This window comes from Colias croceus, chromosome 10 (assembly GCF_905220415.1).
Source record: "Colias croceus chromosome 10, ilColCroc2.1".
Taxonomy (NCBI): domain Eukaryota; kingdom Metazoa; phylum Arthropoda; class Insecta; order Lepidoptera; family Pieridae; genus Colias; species Colias croceus.
The window spans coordinates 5,531,788-5,553,917 of record NC_059546.1 but is presented as its reverse complement, the minus strand read 5'-3'; the positions used below and the strand labels follow the sequence as shown (position 1 = coordinate 5,553,917).

General features: G+C 34.6%; 1 protein-coding gene across 2 annotated transcripts in view; it reads right to left on the bottom strand.

The window, feature by feature from the left end:
* LOC123695131 (autophagy-related protein 16-1) overlaps positions 1-22,130 on the bottom strand; it is a 139,960-nt gene that overhangs the window by 16,433 nt on the left and 101,397 nt on the right. For both annotated transcript variants that reach the window (XM_045640866.1, XM_045640867.1), the window contains 4 exons: positions 3,254-3,374; positions 2,735-2,914; positions 1,402-1,486; positions 510-656 (listed from right to left, as the gene is read on the bottom strand). In XM_045640866.1, the coding sequence (XP_045496822.1) occupies positions 510-656; positions 1,402-1,486; positions 2,735-2,914; positions 3,254-3,374 (533 nt within the window). The remainder of the gene's footprint in view (positions 1-509; positions 657-1,401; positions 1,487-2,734; positions 2,915-3,253; positions 3,375-22,130) is intronic.

The following is a 22,130-nucleotide window of genomic DNA, read 5'->3' as shown; positions in this document are numbered from 1 at the left end:
ATATTTTTAATTATAAAGTGGCCTTTTTAAAAAGGATAAAGGAGATAGACAGCAATAAAGAAAGGATTGGACTAAACAGGGAGGGAGAATAACAAAAGCAGTCTATTTAAACGGTAGAAGGAATTGGAGATAGATGGTAATAAAATGAAGATATGGGGTAAAAAAGGAAAAGGAACAACTAAACAAACATTTTTTTATCCTAAAGTGGTCTGTTTAAGAGGTAAAACGGATAGACATAGACGATCATAAAATAACTGTAGGTAGCATTCAAAACAAATAACTAAACAAACATTATTTTGATAGAAGAGCTAGATAGAAGTAAGAAATATTCAGCTATACATTCAAAAGAATACAACAAAACATTATTTGAGCAACACTAACGAACGGTCCGTACTAACTCAGGCCCCGGAATCACAGACACAATAGAAAATCTATTGTGTCGTGGACCGATCGGGCCGCTTGGGGCTCAATGGGTTAAAGGACATATACATTTTTTTAGCAATACTCACGAATGATCCTTAAGCACGGCTTCCAACCTTCCCGAGTGCGTGTTCCACACGTACGCGGCGCCGTCCGCCGCGCCCACCGCCAGCAGCCGCCCGCCCGGCCCGAACGCCGCGCGCGACCAGTCGCAGCCCACCTTGAACGAGTCGTGACTGCGGACCGTACACAATATCTTCTATACTAATATTATAAAACTGAACAGTTTGTTTGAACGCCCTAATCTCAGGAACAACTGGTCCGATTTGAAAAATTCTTTCGATGTTAGATAGCCCATTTATCGAGGAAGTATAGTCTATATTATCATAACGCTAAGACCAATTGCGAAGCAATGCGGGTGAAACCGCGGGACACAGTTTGTATACGATATAGGTGAACGATTGGACAACCGTTTTTTTAGATTTGTTAATTTAATAGCGAAATTTCTCGAAACCATTTTGACAACTACGAATTATGTTATACTCATACAAATTGACGACTTAAAAACTATTTATATTAGAGGGTTAAATTTAATAGAGACTTGTACAATTGAAATTAAAGGAAAAGGTTATTGTGGTAGTTAATTCTAAGTTTATTTTAGTAATCTCTCATTGGTTTAGCACACTGTTTAAAATTACTGGACAAATCAATTTTCTCGTCTTCCTTATAATCCTTCTGTAAACTAAGAACAAGTATGGGAATATTTAAAGCATGATACCCAAATGTTTGCTCATCGTATTATTTAATTTACAGAGCTTTTTCCTCTCACCAAGTTAAAGTATGCATCCTGTTAGTTTCAAGATAATGAGTCACGAATTGTACGCGGAATCGCCACCTATCCTCAGGGTACCCGCCTGACTACTTTTTAGATTTATAATTACTGTTCCATGAACTAAATGAAGATTATTCAAATCAACTTACCTGAAAGATCGTACAATAGTATTCATTCGTAAGTCTATAAGTTGTATGGTATCGTCTCGGACACACGCCAACAAATAATTACTATCTGAAAATAAGTGAACATGTCCTTTTTATAGCACAGAAATAAAATCATTTATCAATAAAAGGTTTCAAATGTCGAATTCTAATAAAGTATTAAATCAGTAACATAACTTTTCAATTAAGAATAACTTTTTAACACATACAAAGAAATGTAATGTGGATTGAATGTCTTATTCAATGTAGCAGGAAATGAATGCATCTAAATTTAAAAAGACTTATAAAACTTTGCCGTTTGACCCGTTATACGATACGAGGATATTTCAAAATGTCACCCAACCATGAGATGTGTCATGTTTGTAACGAATGCTTACAATAAAAAAGCGTAAAAATATTTACGATTGAAATGCAAAAACGACTGTTAAATTATACACGAAAGCAAACATCCCATTCTGACAATTTATCTTGTGTACCGCGATCGTGGTGTATTATTAGATACTTTATTGCTTTTCTATGTTCACGAGAGGATTAACCTCTGCGATTCCAAAACCTTTAAGGTAAAAAGCAGTTGAGACCGCTAGATTATGCCAGGATTATTATTAAATTAAATGAGACTTTAGAAGATGATAAGATCTCGATAGCATTAATCATATTATTAGTCGACGTTGGACAATCAATTGGTGTTTCCTTTTGAAATATTACCTTAAAAGTGGCACGAGATGATTTCTAGCTAACCTTTGTTTCGTTCGACGGAAAAGTTTGTTTATTATCTCGTATATACAGAGAGATATTATTTGGGTCACCGCGATATCCGATGTTATTACAAGAGCACATCAACGCGTAACAGATGATTGATACTTTTGATTGATCTGGATCGAGCGTGACGTCTAACTGTGAACGGTCTCCCTATTTATTAGCCGATCGCTCGAGCGAGGTCGTCGGCGACGAATTCGACGTGATTCAATCAGTTTCCGAAACAGTGACGTCCAGACACTCCGAATTGAAGGTATCAATCTCGCCGTTTCGTGCACGGCCCGAACCGTTACCAACAAAAAGGGGTTTGATCGAGACACACGTAACGGAAATGGGCATCGCTTACTCGTCACGTTGTTGTACTGACACGAATTCCAATACTAATATGCTGAGCATTTAATTACACTCCAATATTACATTACACCTCACATCTATAGAAATTAACGAGTGTGTTTTAAAAGAGCTTGAATAGAACCGTTTAAAAAATATATTAAGTTTCGATCGTGAGAAGTGAATTGAAGTTTCATTATCTCGGAGATCAATAACAGTGATGCAAACGTACCTCTGCTAAGGTCCAGCGACGTAACCTTGCCCTGAAGCATGATGTGATTGGCCGACATTTCTGTTCGTATATCCCAAAATCGTATCCGCTTATCAAAATGCCCTGATATGATTGTTGAGCCCGCACCATCTGACGTCACGAGGTCATTGCAAGATGACCCTGCAAATTTTGTTTCTGTACCTGTGAAAGGAAAAAAAATAGATGCATTAAAAACTAGATTTTTTCATGATAAAATATATTGTATAAGAAGTTATGCTCATGAAATCATGCATTTGTGTTCCTAAGTCTAAAAAAATACTATTTAATCTCTCTTTTTTACAGAGCTATTAAGAGATTTTTATTTATAAATTGACAGTGTAAGAAAGGAGAAAAAACTTCAACACATTCATTGTAAGAAACAGAGTACCAGAAGTGTATCAAACGAATCATTAAGAATTGATTGTGCATTAGAAAATAATTGATATCCATATAACCCTCCTTTTGCTTTGCCGTAGTCGGGTAAAAACAGAGTGCTCTTACACATTCTACTCCTGAGATCCCATATTTTAAGTGTTCTATCGTGGCTGCCCGTGATCACTTTAGTGGGCTCTCCGAGGAATTTAGCAGCCATTACTTTACCACTGTGCCCGGTGAGTGTGTGCTGCAACAAGGAAGTTTAGCGCTGGTAAATAAACGTTTAAAGGTTTCACATTCACATCCCTGGCTCTATGGTTCCCTCGTGAAAGCTATGGTTCCACACACAATACGTCACAATTAACCCGCAGAGAAATATTTGCTCTTAACGGGAAACATTTATCGACACTTAGCTGCCTGCATCGTATGCGACAAATAGTTGGAATATATTTTTTGTCGAGCATTGTTATTGATACATTAAGGAAATAATATAATTCTTTAGTTCTATTCTATAAACATGATAGCAAAAAGTGTATTTATGGAAAATAAAATCGTGAAGATTATAAATTAATATAAGAACAATAATATGTAATTTTTCCCGCTATATAACTATTGTTCCAATTTTATAATGACTATTAAAATGATAAGTAAAATGTATCAGAAATATATTTCTTCAAAGCCAGAATAATGAATGAATGATAATGAATTTAAAATAATCTACATGGAGAAAAATCTCCGTTTTAAATGATTAAGTGATTAACAACGAACCGAAACATCTGCCCCCCTAGTCAAGTGGCTTTCTGTTAGCGTAGCGTTCAATAGAATAGACTACGAATGTATGAGATTGACGTAAGCTGTAGATACGTTTGTCTACAGCTTACGTCAATCTCATACATTCGTAGTCTATTCTATTGAACGCTACGCTAACAGAAAACCACTTGGCTAGGGGGGCAGATAAGAAAATTAATGTTGACCCGGTATTTTATTTTTATCGAAATAACTCTATTCCCATTATTTATACATTCTTCTAAAATTGCAGCAGTCTTATCATAATTTTCATCTCTATGTAATTTTATAAATATACTGGTGGTATAATTAAACAAAAACGTATTCAAATTTTTTGATAAATGTATCGTATATTTTGGTGAGTTAAATGGTGATATTTTTATTTCGGAAACATTGTTATAAGAAAATCATAGTTGTAAGGTTATAAAGCAAAAATATAAGACAAAACATATTCTTTGAATAAAGGAAATAAACTTATTATTCAGAATACGGTACTAATTTTCAGATTAGTATAACAGTTAATAAAGAGCAATAGGAACCGCCATTAGCCATTAGCACGGGAGCAGTGTGCCGCGCATGCATTGCGACCAACGATTATTATTGTCCAATGTTTACGGCTTCGTGATCCCACAACTGGCCCCGGCCCGTGCTATACTGACGTCTCACGAACAGATTTGCTGCAAGCTTATTTACATAGAAAAAGCTCATTAATTATCCAGTTAATGCGCAATAATAATCCCTTCAGCTCACCCATAAACATTCTCGTCGAATGATTTTACGGTTTGTTTGCAAAACCAACAATAATATTGGATTTTTATGCGAGGAAAACGAAACGTTCAGGTTTTAATTGAACAATAGTAAGTACAGTAGTCTAGAAACGTCACCATAAGTTTTAGTCCCTGCGGTCTCCGAACGTCTGACCCCCACTCGTTCTTAATTACAGACAAAACACTCCGTTATCGTCTGAACGTGTCGACAAGGCTCATTCCATTTATGTACAAAGAACAGTAACATAAACAAAGGCAAGCGATCGAAGACCGAACTGCAAACATCGATCTGCACTCGGATGCTAAGCGTAATGTTTGCATAAGTTCGGTATTTTGTTCAACTATTAACCTCGATAGCAATCTTCGTGTCCGCAAATAGAACGGGCGAGTCGAACGCATTATCTTTTTCAATATTAGAAATCATCTGTCCCTTATTTAGCAATGTATTATGTCGTATTCTTGGAATGGCGGCTGTGCACAATCCTTTTTTGATTTAATTGATATTACATCGCCATAGAAGTTGTAACTGTTCCTTTTTTTTTATACCGCTACATAATTAAAGGGACATTAATAATCAACTTAGGTAAAATAAAAACATGTTTCGTGGAAACTCGAATGATGACAATTTTAAACGGCTTGTTAAATTGTAAAGGATAACAGGTATGCCCGGCTTGTATTGTGTAAGATCAATAAGCCTCAATTATCTTATATCATTATCTTATTAAAGAGTAATGTATGATGTGTGTTTATTTATAAAACGCATAGAACGATATGTTTAGCTAAGCTAAGTATTGTATAGACATGTGATCCGGATGTCGCGTGAGGCGCAGCTAACCCCACCCGAATCTAAGCTGCGCGGAATATGTTTTTCCAGAGGGGGACTAATTAAAGGCATTCGCACCGCCATTAGCCAACCAGCTCCGTTTCAGCGAGAGGCCAACGGGACCTTATCGTTCGCTTTTAAAATTTATAGTATAACGGCTAATTAAGAGTAACTACATTTGGTTTGTACATCGCATCACGAGTTTCAGCAGTCTTATAAACTTTCAGCTTAATGCGCCTGTTCAATCAGGACAAGTTCATCAAGATTTATGCGTTACTATAGCCTATAGGTCGCCAATTAAATGTTACAATACTCGAATTATATCAATGTCACTAGGCAACATGGTTTATCGCTTAAATGTTCTTTTAATTGCAATAATTGGAAGATTTTAAAGGAAACAGCGCAATATGTTTAAGTTTTTAATATTGTATTATACATATTACATATATCTCTAAAAGGATTTAATATATTTTATGTATCGACAGTAACAAGGTCTTCTTAATGCTATTTTTTAAAAGAAAAGTAAAAAGAAACCATTAAATTACATATTGTCTGTTAGTTTGTTTTCAATGATGAGAAAAGAAATCGTATTTATGAGCAAAGATAAGGTAGGTGTTAAACTGTAGACACTTATATTCTTAATGGAGATGCAGGAATCGGATCCAGTTATTAAAATCAAATTACCGCAGTCATTTATAAGGTCTTAATATAAGAACTTGCCTCCCTTAATTACTATTTATGATATGCGCATATTCTATAGAGAATGAAAGGGATTACTTGCTAAGCCTACAGCTAAGTTAGAGTCCCTTTCATACCAACCGCAGGACACAATGCATCGAACAAATATACTACGTGCAATCAAAGAAACTAGTTGCTAAGTATGTAACAGTTATTTTTAATTCTGACATAAAGCATAAATCTAATTATTATATTTTCATGGAATAAGTATTACATAATCAAGTCTGAAATTGTAGATGATTGCGATTCTTCGCTAGAATGTTGCAAAATACTTTAATAAGTATCTTTATCCGATGAAGTATAATTGAATAAATGAACACGATTTGTCCTAATGAATGTCTTTACATGAGAGTCGAGATTAACTCTATGAGCACAACTGCTCGAGGCTCTCGGAGCGCATATCAGAAATTCGCTACACTTATCTCGCCACTATGGATTTGAATATCTGAGTGGTTGTTTAGAATATATAAATAACCTACGTGCTTCCAGCGAAATAACTCATTCCTTATAAATCGGGCGATTTGAATTGCGCTCGCTCATTAGCGATTCCAGCTGTGCGGCGTTGACCAGAACTACACAACTTATTACTTTGCCTCCACAATTAAAGGCATTCGAAATGTTTAAACATATTGTAAGTGTGGTCAATTTCACGACATCGACCAAAAATGGTAGGCTCATTCTATTGTCTCATCACAAATGTTTCCACGACATTTGTAGAGGTTAATATCTGAGATTTAGGTAATTTGTGCCATGCCCAAAACAGGGTCAGAGACATAAACGGTTGAATAAAACATTACGTAGAGTGGCCTATTTGGCCTTAATTTGAATTTTTATTGATATTAGTCGAATTTGATCGAGGAATATAAAACGACAGATAGAAAAATAACGACATCAGATAAAATAATAATAGTTTAAAAAAACTAAAAAACACGCTTTTTATAGAAAACCGAACTAAAAAATAGAAAATTTTATCAAATTAGTGTATTGTCATCGGTCCTCAATAAATCTACAAAGTTTGAACGAAATCTGGCCGTTTAAAGTGGGTCAAAATCGCGCCCAAAGAAGTCGGTTACAAACATACAAACATACAGGTGAAGCAAATATAAAGCGTGTAATAAAAATAAAAACGATATCGTAATTTTGAATAGTGAAAGCGCATGTTAATTCGAAAAATTTGCATTGGGTATGATTTTGACTAAGGCTAATGGAGAGAAAGGTAGACAACCTTATGAAACGAACTGTTTCCTTTTATATTGCCATTCATCCTTAGTACTGCCGTGTTCTTATCACTCGTAACAGGTTTCTATCATATGCGATTATATTGAGTGCTATCTCACTTCCGCTACTAATTAACTCTTAATTGAGATACGTCGATAAATGTAACGCAAAAAAAGTGTTAACGGTATGTTAAAAGGTTGTCGAAAATGAAAACAATGCCTACACAACACTACACCATGTCATAACTTAATTAGAATAACAGTTATAGTTCACGTGGCAATATAAAAACAAATTGGACTTTATAATGAGGCCGCTCATAATCTTGTCCCTTTAAACCTAAATAAAAATGTTCACTTGTTGTTATTATACAACTTTTCCATTTCACCAATTAATATAGAAATTATAACATTTTTTACCTATTTGCGAATATTTACAATCAGATAATATAGTGTCGTTTCTTACATTTCCAATATAACGACAATGATTAAATCAAAACTCATAAAATTCTTTTGAATTACTCCACTCGTGCGGTATACGAAATCTGGGGGCACGGTAGTGCCCCCGCCAAGACGAGCCAAGCGAACAAGCGAAGCGCACGGGCACTACCTACCTTTTCTCGAAGCGCTTCAACGTTTTTTTGAACCCTCATAACTTGGGTTTGGATTATGCTAGATCAACAAAATTTTCGGGATATATTGCCAATAGCGGACTTATTGAAAATATTAAGTTTTAATTACATTAGCTTTTATACTTCAGATTTTATTTATATCTAAAAAACGCTAATTTCGTCACTGACTCACTGATGATCATCAAAATTCTTAAGGTATTTCCTAATGTCCTAGAAAGCTGAAATTTTGTATGTAAGCTAGTATTAGCACACAAACAACAAAAAAATTATAAAACTTGTAACTTTCATCCCCCAACCCCTTAAACTAGGGGATGGGAGTTTGTATGAGACCTGTAATTTTAATATAAATTTTGATGACGCTACAGGTCTAATCTAATAATCTAAAACTTGGTTCCCCTAGATATATATATGTACTCCTTGTTAAAAAAAAAATTAAATTTAATCGACATATAAAATTTTTTGACAAACAACTTACAAAAAGAAATGAAATCCCACCAAAAACATTTTCATGTAAAATGTTGCCAAGACGAGCCCATTTGACTCGCACTGTCAAAAAGTTATCAGATCTCATGTAGAGCCAAGCTTCTAACACTACACGCCCTAACTCTACAAGGCCTAACTTCACAAACTCTACACCTTAGTCAAAATATGTGTGGCTTGGCCGTTCGTTACTACAAGAACTATTGTATAACACAAAAGTAATGAACAGTGAATTAATTTTTCACCTTACGCCGATGTGAATGTAGCGAAATGGCCAAGCCACATATTTTGACTAAGGTGTAGAGTTTGTGAAGTTAGGCCTTGTAGAGTTAGGGCGTGTAGTGTTAGAAGCTTGGCTCTACATGAGATCTGATAACTTTTTGACAGTGCGAGTCAAATGGGCTCGTCTTGGCAACATTTTACATGAAAATGTTTTTGGTGGGATATTTATTTACAGTTTCTATACAGTTACATTAATGTTGCTTAAATTAAGGCTGGTCTGTAATGGTTTTATTAACAAGTTGTCCTGTTTTGGATTTTAATTTAATTTTATTGGAAATTTATATAAAGCTATGAACACAAACTCCATTATATTATTACATTGCATGGTATCATTTGGTGCAAGCGTTGATACTTGAAGGCTGTCTACAGTTATTTCAAAATGTGATAAGATACCCGGAGACACGAGTAATTGTGCGCTGATGTATCAAGGAAGTGCATCCGACATAGGAAATGAGATATAATTATTAGTTTAATATAAATGTTCGTTCATAAACCGTTTTGGGAGCGTTTAGAAATATGTAAAGCTTGCTACGTCATATGAAACAACTAATCATGGACACGCGGATGATTCTATAGTATTTTCTAAAAGTATGGATACTCTATTCAAATGAAAGTCAAATATTATATTTATAAAGAAAAAATACTATAAGCAATACCATAATGTACTTTTCCTTTATTTATACTTAACTTTATATCTTACTAGGTCGTTTACCCACTGGTAAAAGAGTAACTCTGAACTAAACAAATTTTCAGCTTATCTTAGAATTGGCCAATTAAATGGATGTTAATTTGCTCATGGAACCAGCGAGATGCATGATTTTAAACGATAAAGTAGAAAATTTGAGGTCGTTGCGCGCCGTGAGAATATCCTTTATATTATTCGCATTATCTCTGGACGTGGTTTTATTTTCTTTATAGTCTACAGTACAATTTGATGAATCATTTTATATCTACACTATGTTCCCATTAACGCCTTGCGATGTTTGCTTAGTAAAACGCGTCCGGTCTTTGCTCTATTTTATTACGCATTGTCTCTGTAAAATAACAAAAAGGAAATAGTCAACAAGACTAAGCGCCAAAAGAACATTTTTCATATAAGGTTATTGACCATCGATGCAATCATCAACGCCGAGGCAATTAAGCTAAATTGTATAGCGCCGAATTAATTTATATTTAATAATAGAGTTTCACAATAATTTAGAATCCCGTTCAAGAATTTATTAGGAATATTGTACATCTGACCCACAGAACTCGGAATATCGCAACCAGTTTGATAAAACAACACGGTGCGTTCGTAATTATCAACGAAGGTAATATGTTTGTGTTGTCATCCATTTGTTTGCTGGGTCAAGAATCATAAGTTGCGCTTGTCATGCGTACGGTTAAAGGATTAAGCTCTTTGCATACCGTGTGCGCTGTGCGGTCTTCAGTCCGTGACCCTCTGTGCACTCCATGTTAATATTGCTGTGTCTCAAGCGCACATGCCCACTACGACCAGAATTAACTGACATTGCGATATTAAATGTCGCAGATAACTATTATATACTAGCCTCTTAATATAATCCGTACTACATATATATACAGTTACTGCTCGAGTTAAGATTTACGCAAATCGCACACAAAATCAAATAAAATTAACTGTGTTAATTTTACATTTAATCATATCGAATTATCTTTACTGCTACTGAAATTGTAATGTTTGAAACGGTATTGATAATTCTAGTTATAGCCTTTGAAGACGGTAATTCAAAACGTATAGAAAGCTGAAATATGCATGTCCGCAACGATACAACCTTGCTGTCTGACAAACAAATACAGACAGAGTTGAATAGTTTACTTGTTATTTGAGTACAACTATAAAATTTCTCCTTTGTTTTATTGTACGTTCTTACAATTTAGAGAAAGTCTGTAGGGTTGACTTAAATGTTTTAGACCTTTATCATTTTGAATGTATCATTTACATGTCTTATAGGCCCGTGAGAAAGTTGCAAATGTACTCAAAATAATTAGTTTTGATATATTTTTTAAATTTACTTCGAGAAACGACCCTTCTCATATTTTTCATACATTTTTTTTATTGAACTATTGGAGATAATTAATTGATGTGACACTTGAGCGTCTGTTTTAGTCATTTAGACATTTTTCATTGAACTCAAATTAAATTGTATATCATTGTATCATTGTGTACCAATTGACACTTTTTCACTCGAAAAGAAAAAAGAGAAAAAGACTTACTAATTAAAGATTTAACGATCGCATGTGCACAAAATGATCGATGCGAACTGAGATTGAAAACAATGGTACGGGAATGAAGCGACGACGGAAAAACGTACCAGTTTTATCCCAGTTTCTCTAGAATTTCTCACATTTAATTTGTTAATTAATCGCGTGATAGTGTCGCCCCTTACACACGGAATAAATCTTCTATTTATGTTAATGGACTCGTTTGCAAAGTATTCGTGATCGTGACCCGTATATTCACTTGCACGCATACATAATAACGCATTAGTTAACACCGTCTGTAACAGTTCGTTGTTTTCATTAATATTTTTCTCGCCTCCTCCTTATAACATAATTAGCGAGAGTGGACAATTACGTGTAAATAACAGCAATTAATATGCGGTAACCGACGCGTTTTGTAAGAGTTTTAACATAAATTACTCCACCGTAGACGAATAAATTACATTTTATAGTAACGTTCGTGTAAATACAAAACCGTTACAGTTACAGACGTGAGATGTTTGTGGATGCGTTTTAACATTTATTGGACACTTACAGAAGCGACTGAAGCGGTAGATATCTATACCCGTCATTAACCCATTTCATTTTATTACACCTAATTTTATAATATCAGATTTAATAACTTTATTATAACGGAAAGTTATCAAACAGACTAATTGCGTATAAAGTAATTTTGTTTCATGTTTACGATCCTCGACTTAAATGAAGGAATAAATTTTATTTAACACAAAAGTACATTTTAAGTAGCAGTTTCCGCGGTAAAGTATGTTTATTTTATAATTCAACTGATAAGATAAAATGCAAGCACCCACAGATTGAAGTAATAAATGTATATCAGACCCTAAATTATTAAGATGTAAACGTTTAATAAATCGGGCTTAAATTAGATTACACCCATTAATTATAAGACGTGCGAGTTGTTTTGAGTGGCGCCCTGTTCGAGTTATAATATATATTTTAATGAAATGAATAATGATTGAACGAACATGTTTACCGTTGAATGCAACGTAATGTACGGTTAGTCAATTAACGAAATGCGTCGTGTAGCAAACTCAGACTTTACATATGCGCCGTGCTTTATCTTTATCGCTCTTTCCGCATAGAGCTGCGGTTTATATGGACTGCCACCGCAAAATAATTACTGAAAACAACTCTCTACTCAGAAGCACAATCTCCACTATTTACTAGTATAGATGCGACAATAAGACAGTTATATATGGTTTATTGGAAACAAAACAATGCAATCTTCACTACAATTATTTGCAAGAATAAAAAGGTACTCGTATCGTATTTTACACTGCAATACAATCTCGGAATTTTAATTTATTTAGTATAGAATGGAATCTACTCTACGATAAATTAAACTATATCTAATTGACCAAAGTGAAATAAATCGAAGTCGTGAAAATCGTGCTTATGTTAATTGGACTTTGCATTTAAACATAGATGTAAAATGCTACTAAAATAGTAGGAATCGTAACAGAATAAGTGGCAAGGCAAACGTTCCCGTAGATCATTTTACTCAAATATCGTAGAATCTCACTCACGAAGTAAACAACATTGATGGTAGACAATTTACATATACGTATGAAAAACCCAAAAAGTTATACAAAAAATATACTTTGCAGCACTTGACTTACTATGCGTACGATTTGAAACTAAAAATTGAAACGTCCAACAGAAACTAGAACAAAAACACCGTTGTTGTCCAAAATGCATAATCCCCATTATCAGATTAGAGATACAAAACATCGTACTGTCGAAATACGTGTGAAACTTGTACCCATTAAAAAGACGTCTAACAACTCGTCATAAAAAATACATAAAACCATTTCAATTACACGTGTTTAGATTTAAAACAGTTCTTTCAATTACTGCAAGCAAACGTAACACGTGAAATTAAAGCCTACGTACGAATGGCTAAGAACGTAATACATTTCGCACGCTCGTTGGAAATTGTTCGAGCAAGAATAAAAGAATGCGGTAAAAACAAAATTGGGCGGTCAACAATCGATGTGACCGTGTTACAGATGCTAGTAATGCTTTTGTGGCGTGCCGACACCATCTCTAATGTGCTTATAATGGCGATATCAGGCTATGCTAAGTAAATTGATAGAGCGGCTCAGTAAAGTTTGCTGTTTAGTCGCGCTAATATATTTGATTACTATAAATAATGTCTTCATTTCTTTTGCCATCTTTTATATCTAAATCATATTTTTCATGCATGCAATTCTGTAAAAGAAAAAGTTCATGTTCTGAGTATCTTGGGTCTAAATTTATTGAAGGCCAACAATTACGAGTTCATCAACCATTACAATTTATAAACGTTACAATTATATTTATGGCACATATAAGTACGTTTTACATAAAAAGGAACCCACACGTGGATTTATAAGAGCAAATAAAAAGCTATTCCATAATTCAATAGTCTTTTACGAGCCGTTGCAATACACGAAGATTGCGAATTCCTTGCTCCAACAAATAGCATACGGCGGAGCATCGAATAAAATAAACAAGTACCTATTGCAACAATCAGGAAAAGCTTTTTCTTCCGAATGGACGTACATAAAAATATTGTTAACAACGTTCCCGTTCATAGCAACTATTTAAGTCACCATTGTAAACGGCCTACAACAATAAACAATACCTGAAATGCTTTCTATTTTTAGCAGCGCTAGTAAAAGTAACTTTTATGCATTATCATTATCACAATTATCCGCAGTAATCGGTGAAGATCAATGGTTCTGCGCAGACAGAAAAACGATAACCTTCGATTGTTTGCTAAAGTTTGTTCAGTCGATTTTTTAATGGGCCATTCACTAAATTATACGTTTTCAACATGAGAAAGTTCGAGTGGGATTCAAATTCGTGCTAAATTGTCTCTTTAAGTGAAAGTAGTGAATTTTTTCGGCGTTCAAAAGGAGCGTGTCGAGAAACGGGAAGTGCCTGTTTATTTACTGTGGGAGTGAATAAAGCTGTAATGCGGTCGGCATACAAAATCTAAAGCGGTGTGCAGATTGAGAGCTATCACAGCCAGGGCGCTGTCAGTCTTGTTGTGCTAGCGCAAATATCGTTAAATCAGTAATGGTCCCGGGCGTATTCTTGGAGGCATGACCATTACATTTAGAAGTGGGTGCGAAATGTTCCGCAAGTGGTTTTGGTTACAGTGTAGGTAAAGTGTAACGAACAAAGGATCATTTGCTGTGCTGTTTCCACAACGGACTTAGTCAATTTCAAAAGCAACCATAAAATTACCTAAATTGCTCTTTTAGTTAAAACTCTACATGCATTCCTGTATCTATGTTCCTCTGATTTGTATGTTTTTAAAACAACAAGAACAGATTTAATTTTAATTTTATGTATTTTTACAAATAAAGTAATTTCGTCGATTTAATTATAATATAATTCGAGTACAAGTAGCCACATCTTTGCATCTCACGTATCATTTACTACTCGTTTTTATTTATACCACCAACTTTTACATATTTAATTTGCATACGCAAAAGCGTAGCACTTAAATTAAGATAAATGTGTCACTGAAACTGCAACTTGAATGCAGAGTATTCGTTTCTAGGGCAGTTCGAGTAAACGAGGTCTTAAAAAATTTGATGTGTGATAAGCCCGATACGTCAGGTGGTTGATGTGTGTTCAGATATGAATCGTTAACGCTATCTCGATCGAAGCTTAACTGGAACAACATGCAAATTTACTCTGGTTGCTGTGAGCGAATTTATGTTAAAAATGCATTTTCCCAGCATTACCACCATTTCACTAAAATTACGGTTAATAATCATGTTCGTAAAATGTATATTGTTATTTATTTTTACCCACATAATTTCATAAAATAAATTCTTGCCAGCAATTTACATGTGCTTACCCTCTGGTAATAATGATAATAATGTGACATTTAATTATATAATGAGGAGATGTACGGTCAAATAAAGATTTTTACGTATCACGATGATAAATTAGTAACGCGAAAAAACTGTACATAAACGCTACAAGATCAGTGAATATTTAGAGCTGAATAACAGCAATCATCTTCCATTACGTCTACAATTATGAATACTATAAGTTTGGTTTCAAAGTGATAAATGTGTTGTTGCACGAATGTTGTTTTTGTGCGTCTACGTGTAATTGATAGAGGCGTTTTCTTGTAGCGTTTAGAATGTTTTGGAGTTGGCGAGCGCGGGAGGTATTGCGCAAGTCGGTATCAGCGTGGGGCCATCTGCCTCCGTACATCAAATTACCGGTGCAGAACCGGGAACCACGGCATCAGCGGCGCGATCACATGCCAAATTTCGCACCCGTACCTACGAGCACTCAACGTGTGCACAGCGTAAATGTTTGCTTGGGTACGTTCAACTGGCGACGTGAACTATGCTGATTCATAGACACACCCGTTGCTTGTGACAAATAAAGATTTAAATAATTTAGCTTGACGGAGTTGTTAATAGAAATATATTGTTTATTGACTTTACAGTTAGTAAAATTTGTTCATAATAATTATCAAGCAGGTGATATATTTCATTACAATCAAAACTCATGGCATTTATTTTTAAAATCTAATAAAAAATTTATACAGACATCATTTTCACAGTTGAACGTTATTCTATTTTGATACACAGTCAATATTTTCATAACAGTATTGATAAGATGACATAGGTAGGTACTTACTTGTATTTGTATTATACTGTACATAATTTGATCTGAAGAACAAAGTATTAATTCTAGCCGCAGCATTCACACTAGTAAAAGTTATCTTATCAAATGTCACGCAACAAGTTGCATGCGTATCTTGGAATACACGAGAAAAAAGGAAATATCCTCTTGTTTCTACTGTTGTAAAAAAGACGCAAGGTATCCAATATATTTAGTTTTAGTACGCTCAAGTATACAAGAAAAGCTATAAAGCCGCAGTGACACCACCCTAACACGGTATAGATAAACATAAATCTGTGCAAACTGTACCCTTTGACGATACAATCGTGGGAAGAGCTACGTTCAACATGAATATAATTGTTAGAAGTCGTACACACGGTGGAGCTCAGAGCTGTCGAGTCTAACGCCCGAACAAAAGAAGAAATGTGTATCTGAAGCGAAACCACACTCGTTTCCTCAAATCTACAACTACTAAAACATCTTCGCTAATAGGAAGCTACATCATGCTATCTTAAAATACTTTAAATGTAATTAAATTCAAAAGTGATGTCTGTCACCTATCAGTCAATATAGATAGGAGAATAAAGATCGCGCTTATGCTAAAAGAGGAATAAATAAATCAATTAAGATTATACTTTATTTGAATAGTCGTTCCGAATAAATATTCAAGATTCGTTGAAGCGGCAATCATTAACTAAGAGACAGTCGTAAACATGTGGGCGCTTTGGTAAACAATTACTTTTAGTCTCACTGTTACGGGCCTGTTATGTTTGATATATGACGGACAATACTTTTCTTGTCAAGTTAGTCTACCGTAAAAAACCTCCGTTAGGTATACTATGTGTTGTACATGAAACTTAAGTTTTTATTGTGTGTTATTTATATATTTATATTGTATACTAATTAATTACATTTAAATAATTAATTAAGCATTTGCATTTAAAATATTCTTATCAGTATAATAATGTGGGGACAAGCTAAAAGCTTTTATGCGAAAAATTCTCATGTTATTCATATAAATAAAATGAAAATCAACCGTTAATAGAAATTTAACGGTAAAATGAGAGCCCAGAATTATTTTTATAATTTTATAGACCATGATAATAATAATAGATCAATTGTTTTATTCCGTTCTATTTAACGGAGTAAAATAAACGATATTTTACTATATTAATCATGCTATATCTGTAAATCTAAAGAAAAACCCTGCACTTATGCAAGTTAAAGAAAAGAAACATAGATTAAAGAATCTGCTTGACCGATAAGAAAAATCCGTACTGATTTATAAGTCCAATCACCTATTACAAATACCCACGTCAAAACTAAGACCGTGTCGGTAATTCATCATAGGTTTTTGTCGCGTAAAATGGACGACCACGCCTGTACCTTAACCGATGTAACTGTTTATAATGAGTGTTTTTTTCGTTCGGGAAGGATACGCCGCTTAATCATGATGGCTAGTGACCTTCGTTGCACTATGAGCGATTAATCAACGTCTCGCTGGCCGGCGACTTGTAGACTCGTAGACACGGGAGGGACATGACAGAGTCACGTGTAGGGTAAACATCGGAAGTCCGTTCGGATGCGGACAACGACATCTGCCCAGTGAACTTGTCCGTTCTGCATGGGTGGTCTACATGAACGCTGCACGCACGCACCTAATTATCCGCGCACGAATATGCGAGATAAACCTTTGATATTCGTTGCTGTATTGTTGCAATTTGTCTGATTCAAAGAGCTTAGAAGAAATGCTTCGTGCGAGAACGCGAAAGATGTAATGATAATTTTTTAACGTAAAATCTAGATATAAAAGTTACTGTTTCAGAATATAACGTTTTAATGTGGAAAACCTATATGTAACACACAATTACTGTATTTTGTAATTATAAAAATTATTCATAAAAATATGTCATAGTCACGTTATTTAATGAAGAATAATACCTATGTTTGACTATCTATGAATATTACAAATTAGTAAGACATAAACTTTGGCATGTATACATAATATTATTTATTACTTTTAGTTTGCATTTTATTTGACCAAAATAAACACAATATGGCGTGGGTGGTGATAAAATACAGTTAAATCTTTTTCGCTTCATTCTCAAGATTGCAGTTGATAGGAAAGTTTGAACATCTTGGGCAACAATGTATTGTTCAAATAAAGTTAAATAACACGTACGTAATAAAACAATAACTATTATTATCATTTGCGCTGTTAAGCTAGGTTAGGTTTGTTTATTTTCTCACCGTTGTCAGAATTTCGTCTTACCGGTTTCGACTATTTTTTTAATCATCCATAATATATAGAGATTAATAGCATTCCTTTACAGTTTGAATGATAAAAATGGATTTGTCTTAAAAATTACCTCATGAATAAATAAGAGGAAATTGGAATAATGTCCATTTTAAAGGCACTTAAATCGTCGAAATTAAAGTATAAATCGAGGTCAATCTTCTTGAGGCATTTACGGTAAAAGTTTAGCGTTTCGTATAATTGCGGTTAGTGTGTTTTTCCGGCTAATTAAGATTACCTACGTATGGAGTTACAGATTGCGATCGTGAGGGCGGGAGGCGGAAGGATCGCCTGGCAGACAATGCGTAAGCACGCAGGTCGCTTGCGGGCGCGGAATATTTCATAGGACGGTGTTCGCAATTAGAGGATAGGCGGAGGCGCGAGGCGAGCGGCGACGCTATCGAGGCATCCGGCGCCGCGGTATCGTGTGTGAGATCGCGCCTCACCCTCCGCCGCCTTGCACTTAGCTCCATGTACGACTGCCATTGCAAATAATTACCGACACATCAGTGTGACGTGAGAGACGCTGTTACATTTAATGTCGTATTAACATTTCTCGATATCGTTTAATGTTACCTAACTGTTAGTGGGAAATATATATTACCTCTAAGAAATAGAAAAAAACATTTAGAATAAAAGACACATTAAGTATAATCTTCATTATATTATTATACGCAGGTACCGTCTCAAAGTTAACAGTTATACTCTACACATGTTACAATAATAAATTAGAAAATAAATATATTTTATTATACAGTACAACACAAAAATAGAAAAAGAATAATCACCTACATACCAAGCATTTGGGTATCAAATCATTAGTCATTAAATAAATTAAACGTGAGGTGTGATAAACATTAATTAATTCGATAAAACACGCAACAATAAAAAGAAATCATTAATATTTAAATTCCACCAAAAACCCCATAACGTGTAAATGTTAAATTGATTTATATTCGCGAATATACAAGTAGCTGGAGGACCGTGATCAAATCTGGAATTCCTCGCAGTTTTATGAATACGACGCTAACTTATTGCCGGCCGATTAATCAATCGATGTAGCTATAAATTACTCAAAGCGGCGCTGTAATTCGAAAGCATTAATTAATGTTAATTGTTAGCTTATTCCTAAAGGCAGTATTAAATACCATTAATTTTTAATGAAGGAATGTGAATAAGATCCAAAGATACAAGTCATTACATCTATCTGATTTCTGCAATACTCTATCAGCGTATGAAAACAATGTGTTAATTAAAAAAAAAACTAATTATTTACAGACGCAGACTTTTTAATTACACCGTGTATTTTAATTTATTAAAGGCTACTTGAATACGGTTTTTATAACTGTTTCATTTAAACACTGGCTAACAGAACTTCTGTTTATTCAATGAAAGTTGCACCGATAGCAAAAATTGGATCAAACAAATTGTATCAATCGTTGGAATCAATGTCAAATATCTATCAATGGCTGAATCAATAAAGTTCTAGTGGCAGCATTTGTCCGTGAATGGTATCAGATAGGCAGTTGATCAGTTACGGTAAGGTGCTTAGTGTATCACTGCGGTCTGCAGTAACTGTTGATAATTAAGAGTGGTCGCTGACGGTAACGGCCCGTGTGCCGGTGCGAGTCGTAGCAAGCCCACGGTGTTGAATAACTTCATACGCACGTAATTTATAACATAGACATCACTGAGTTGCAATTCGGATAGAGAACAAGCGATGCATAAACGACGTTTTTGTAAAGATTATTTATGTGTCGAGGTATATGCCTTTATCATATGACCTTTGAAATCATACATTTAGCAACTATGAAAAAAATACCGTAAACAAGGAATAGTTAGTTAAAGTCTAGAGTACCCGGTTTTAACATTTATTCAATTTGTGCCCGTAGTAATAGTGGAATTACAACCAATACAATCAGTTAAAGAAATTAATTAAAAGAAAACATTATTCAGAACAACGGTACGAAGTTCGTTGGGTCAACTAGTGATGAATTTCTTAAATTATAATATAGACAGAGGATATAAGTAACACAAAAATAACATAACGTAACCACAACACAACAGTTACATAATATAATTTCATCACTTGCCAATATGTTTAGTGTTTATGCTCTATGGTAATTACTTGCAAGAATTAAATATGATACATAGTATGATTAGTATAATACCTAAATTTGAGCTATTTTAGACGAATCTTGTCTTTCAGGCGCTAAAGTTATATCTGCCACAGTAAGACAAATTAAGTTGCATAATAGGTAAGGGTTGAGTTGAAAAAGAGGACTTCAATAAAAAACAGTTATAAAAATTAAGGAAACTGATTTCTTAATAACGTTTTCCTGTTAAAACAAATTTACCACGTTCATCAAGAACATCAATCACATTTCGATGTAAATCATATAAACCCAACAGTACATTTTTATTACTTCGGCAATTATAAGGCGCGTTTCAGAGAGATCAGTTACTCTACCGAGTCCTGCGTTCAGTTATGTTGACAACACGATTTTGCCACGGCCGTTGACCTCCCGGTAGGCCCGCGTGAAAAAATTAATTGTATTCATAGTCGCATTACAGTCGTATAATGTCTTTAGGTACTAGACTTATCTCATAACTATGTGCATAAATCCTAATAACTAAGCGGCCGTCAAGTGTGGACTCGTCGCACATTTGAAGGTACAAAGGAGAGACGGGACATTGAAAAATAATCGAAGAGTACCTCCAGGAGCGTAATTCAAATAAGATTAAATATTTATGTTCGTACATATACTCAATGCATCGATTTCGCATACAATAAATTCTACTGCACATGCAATAATGTTTACGCGGTGGTCTTTTTATTTTTATCCGCAACATTTTCGAGAGCTTCAGGTGTAATAATACCGGTGGCCGCTACTTTATATGTAATTTATAGTCGATTTTGCTCGTATTAATTTTATTCATGGCTCCTAGAATGGGCTTTAATTTATGACGCCTTGCGGTATAATTTAGTATGTTTATCGTACACATCTACACATTATCGAAAATATATGATACGTATAGAATTTATCTGGAAATAACTAAAGTTATCTGTGTGCGTAGTAATAGTGTGTAGAAGGTAGCATGACATATGAGGCAACACAAATGTCCAGCGCGTACGTAGAAGGGCGGGCGCCGGTGCCAGCGCGGCTCGGTATCCCTGCGATTGTATTTCAACTATTTCCAGTTGAGTTATCGCAGTTGGCCAAAGCCTGCGCCTCCGCGCGCGCTTCCGCGACACTCGCGCGTTTTCACCGATATGAGCTGAACATTCGCGGCCCTTTTGATAATGCTAATGTCTCCGTGATACAAATGACCACCTGATATTGCAATCACGTCGACATCTACTAAATGTACATAGTGTACCGTTTCTCCGATTTTCTAACAACTATTGAATTACATATTAACGTATACAGACGATATTGTTTGTAACTAAAATAGAAGACGATTTAGATTACATAATATAAATATAGCCGTAGATGGCAGACGGTAGACAAACTATGGTCTATATTAATAAACCATGAGCCGACATGAGGAAGTTGAAAGTTTTGAATAGAATTGATCGCTACCTATTGGATACAAATCAGTGTAATACATATAAAATGTTAAATCTGTCTTACGCTGATCATCAAAAATTACATTTTCATATTTATAAATACATACTCGTAACTAATCAGTTAGAATCTAATCAGATTCAAACATAATTTACCTCATATATTATGTACCTATATCTCTGACTACACATGAACGTAAGCAATAGGCATATATGATATTTTATTTTGCAAAGAAACAAATAACGAATAGGACGAATAATGGATATAGGAATAGGATGGATAATAATGAAATGAATGTTATAGAATTATTATTTCATAACGAAATATTTTTAAGTGTGCATTATGTTAACAAATAACTTTGAGTACAAATCAGTAAAGTTATTTAACATCCGAAGCTCGCCATTTAGCTACTAGGTGTGATCTAGGTGGACCGAATGTCAGTAATTATCATTCGCAGTAGCTGGAGGCTCTCTTCTGTACCTCATTCCCCTCACGGTTACTTTAATTAACTAC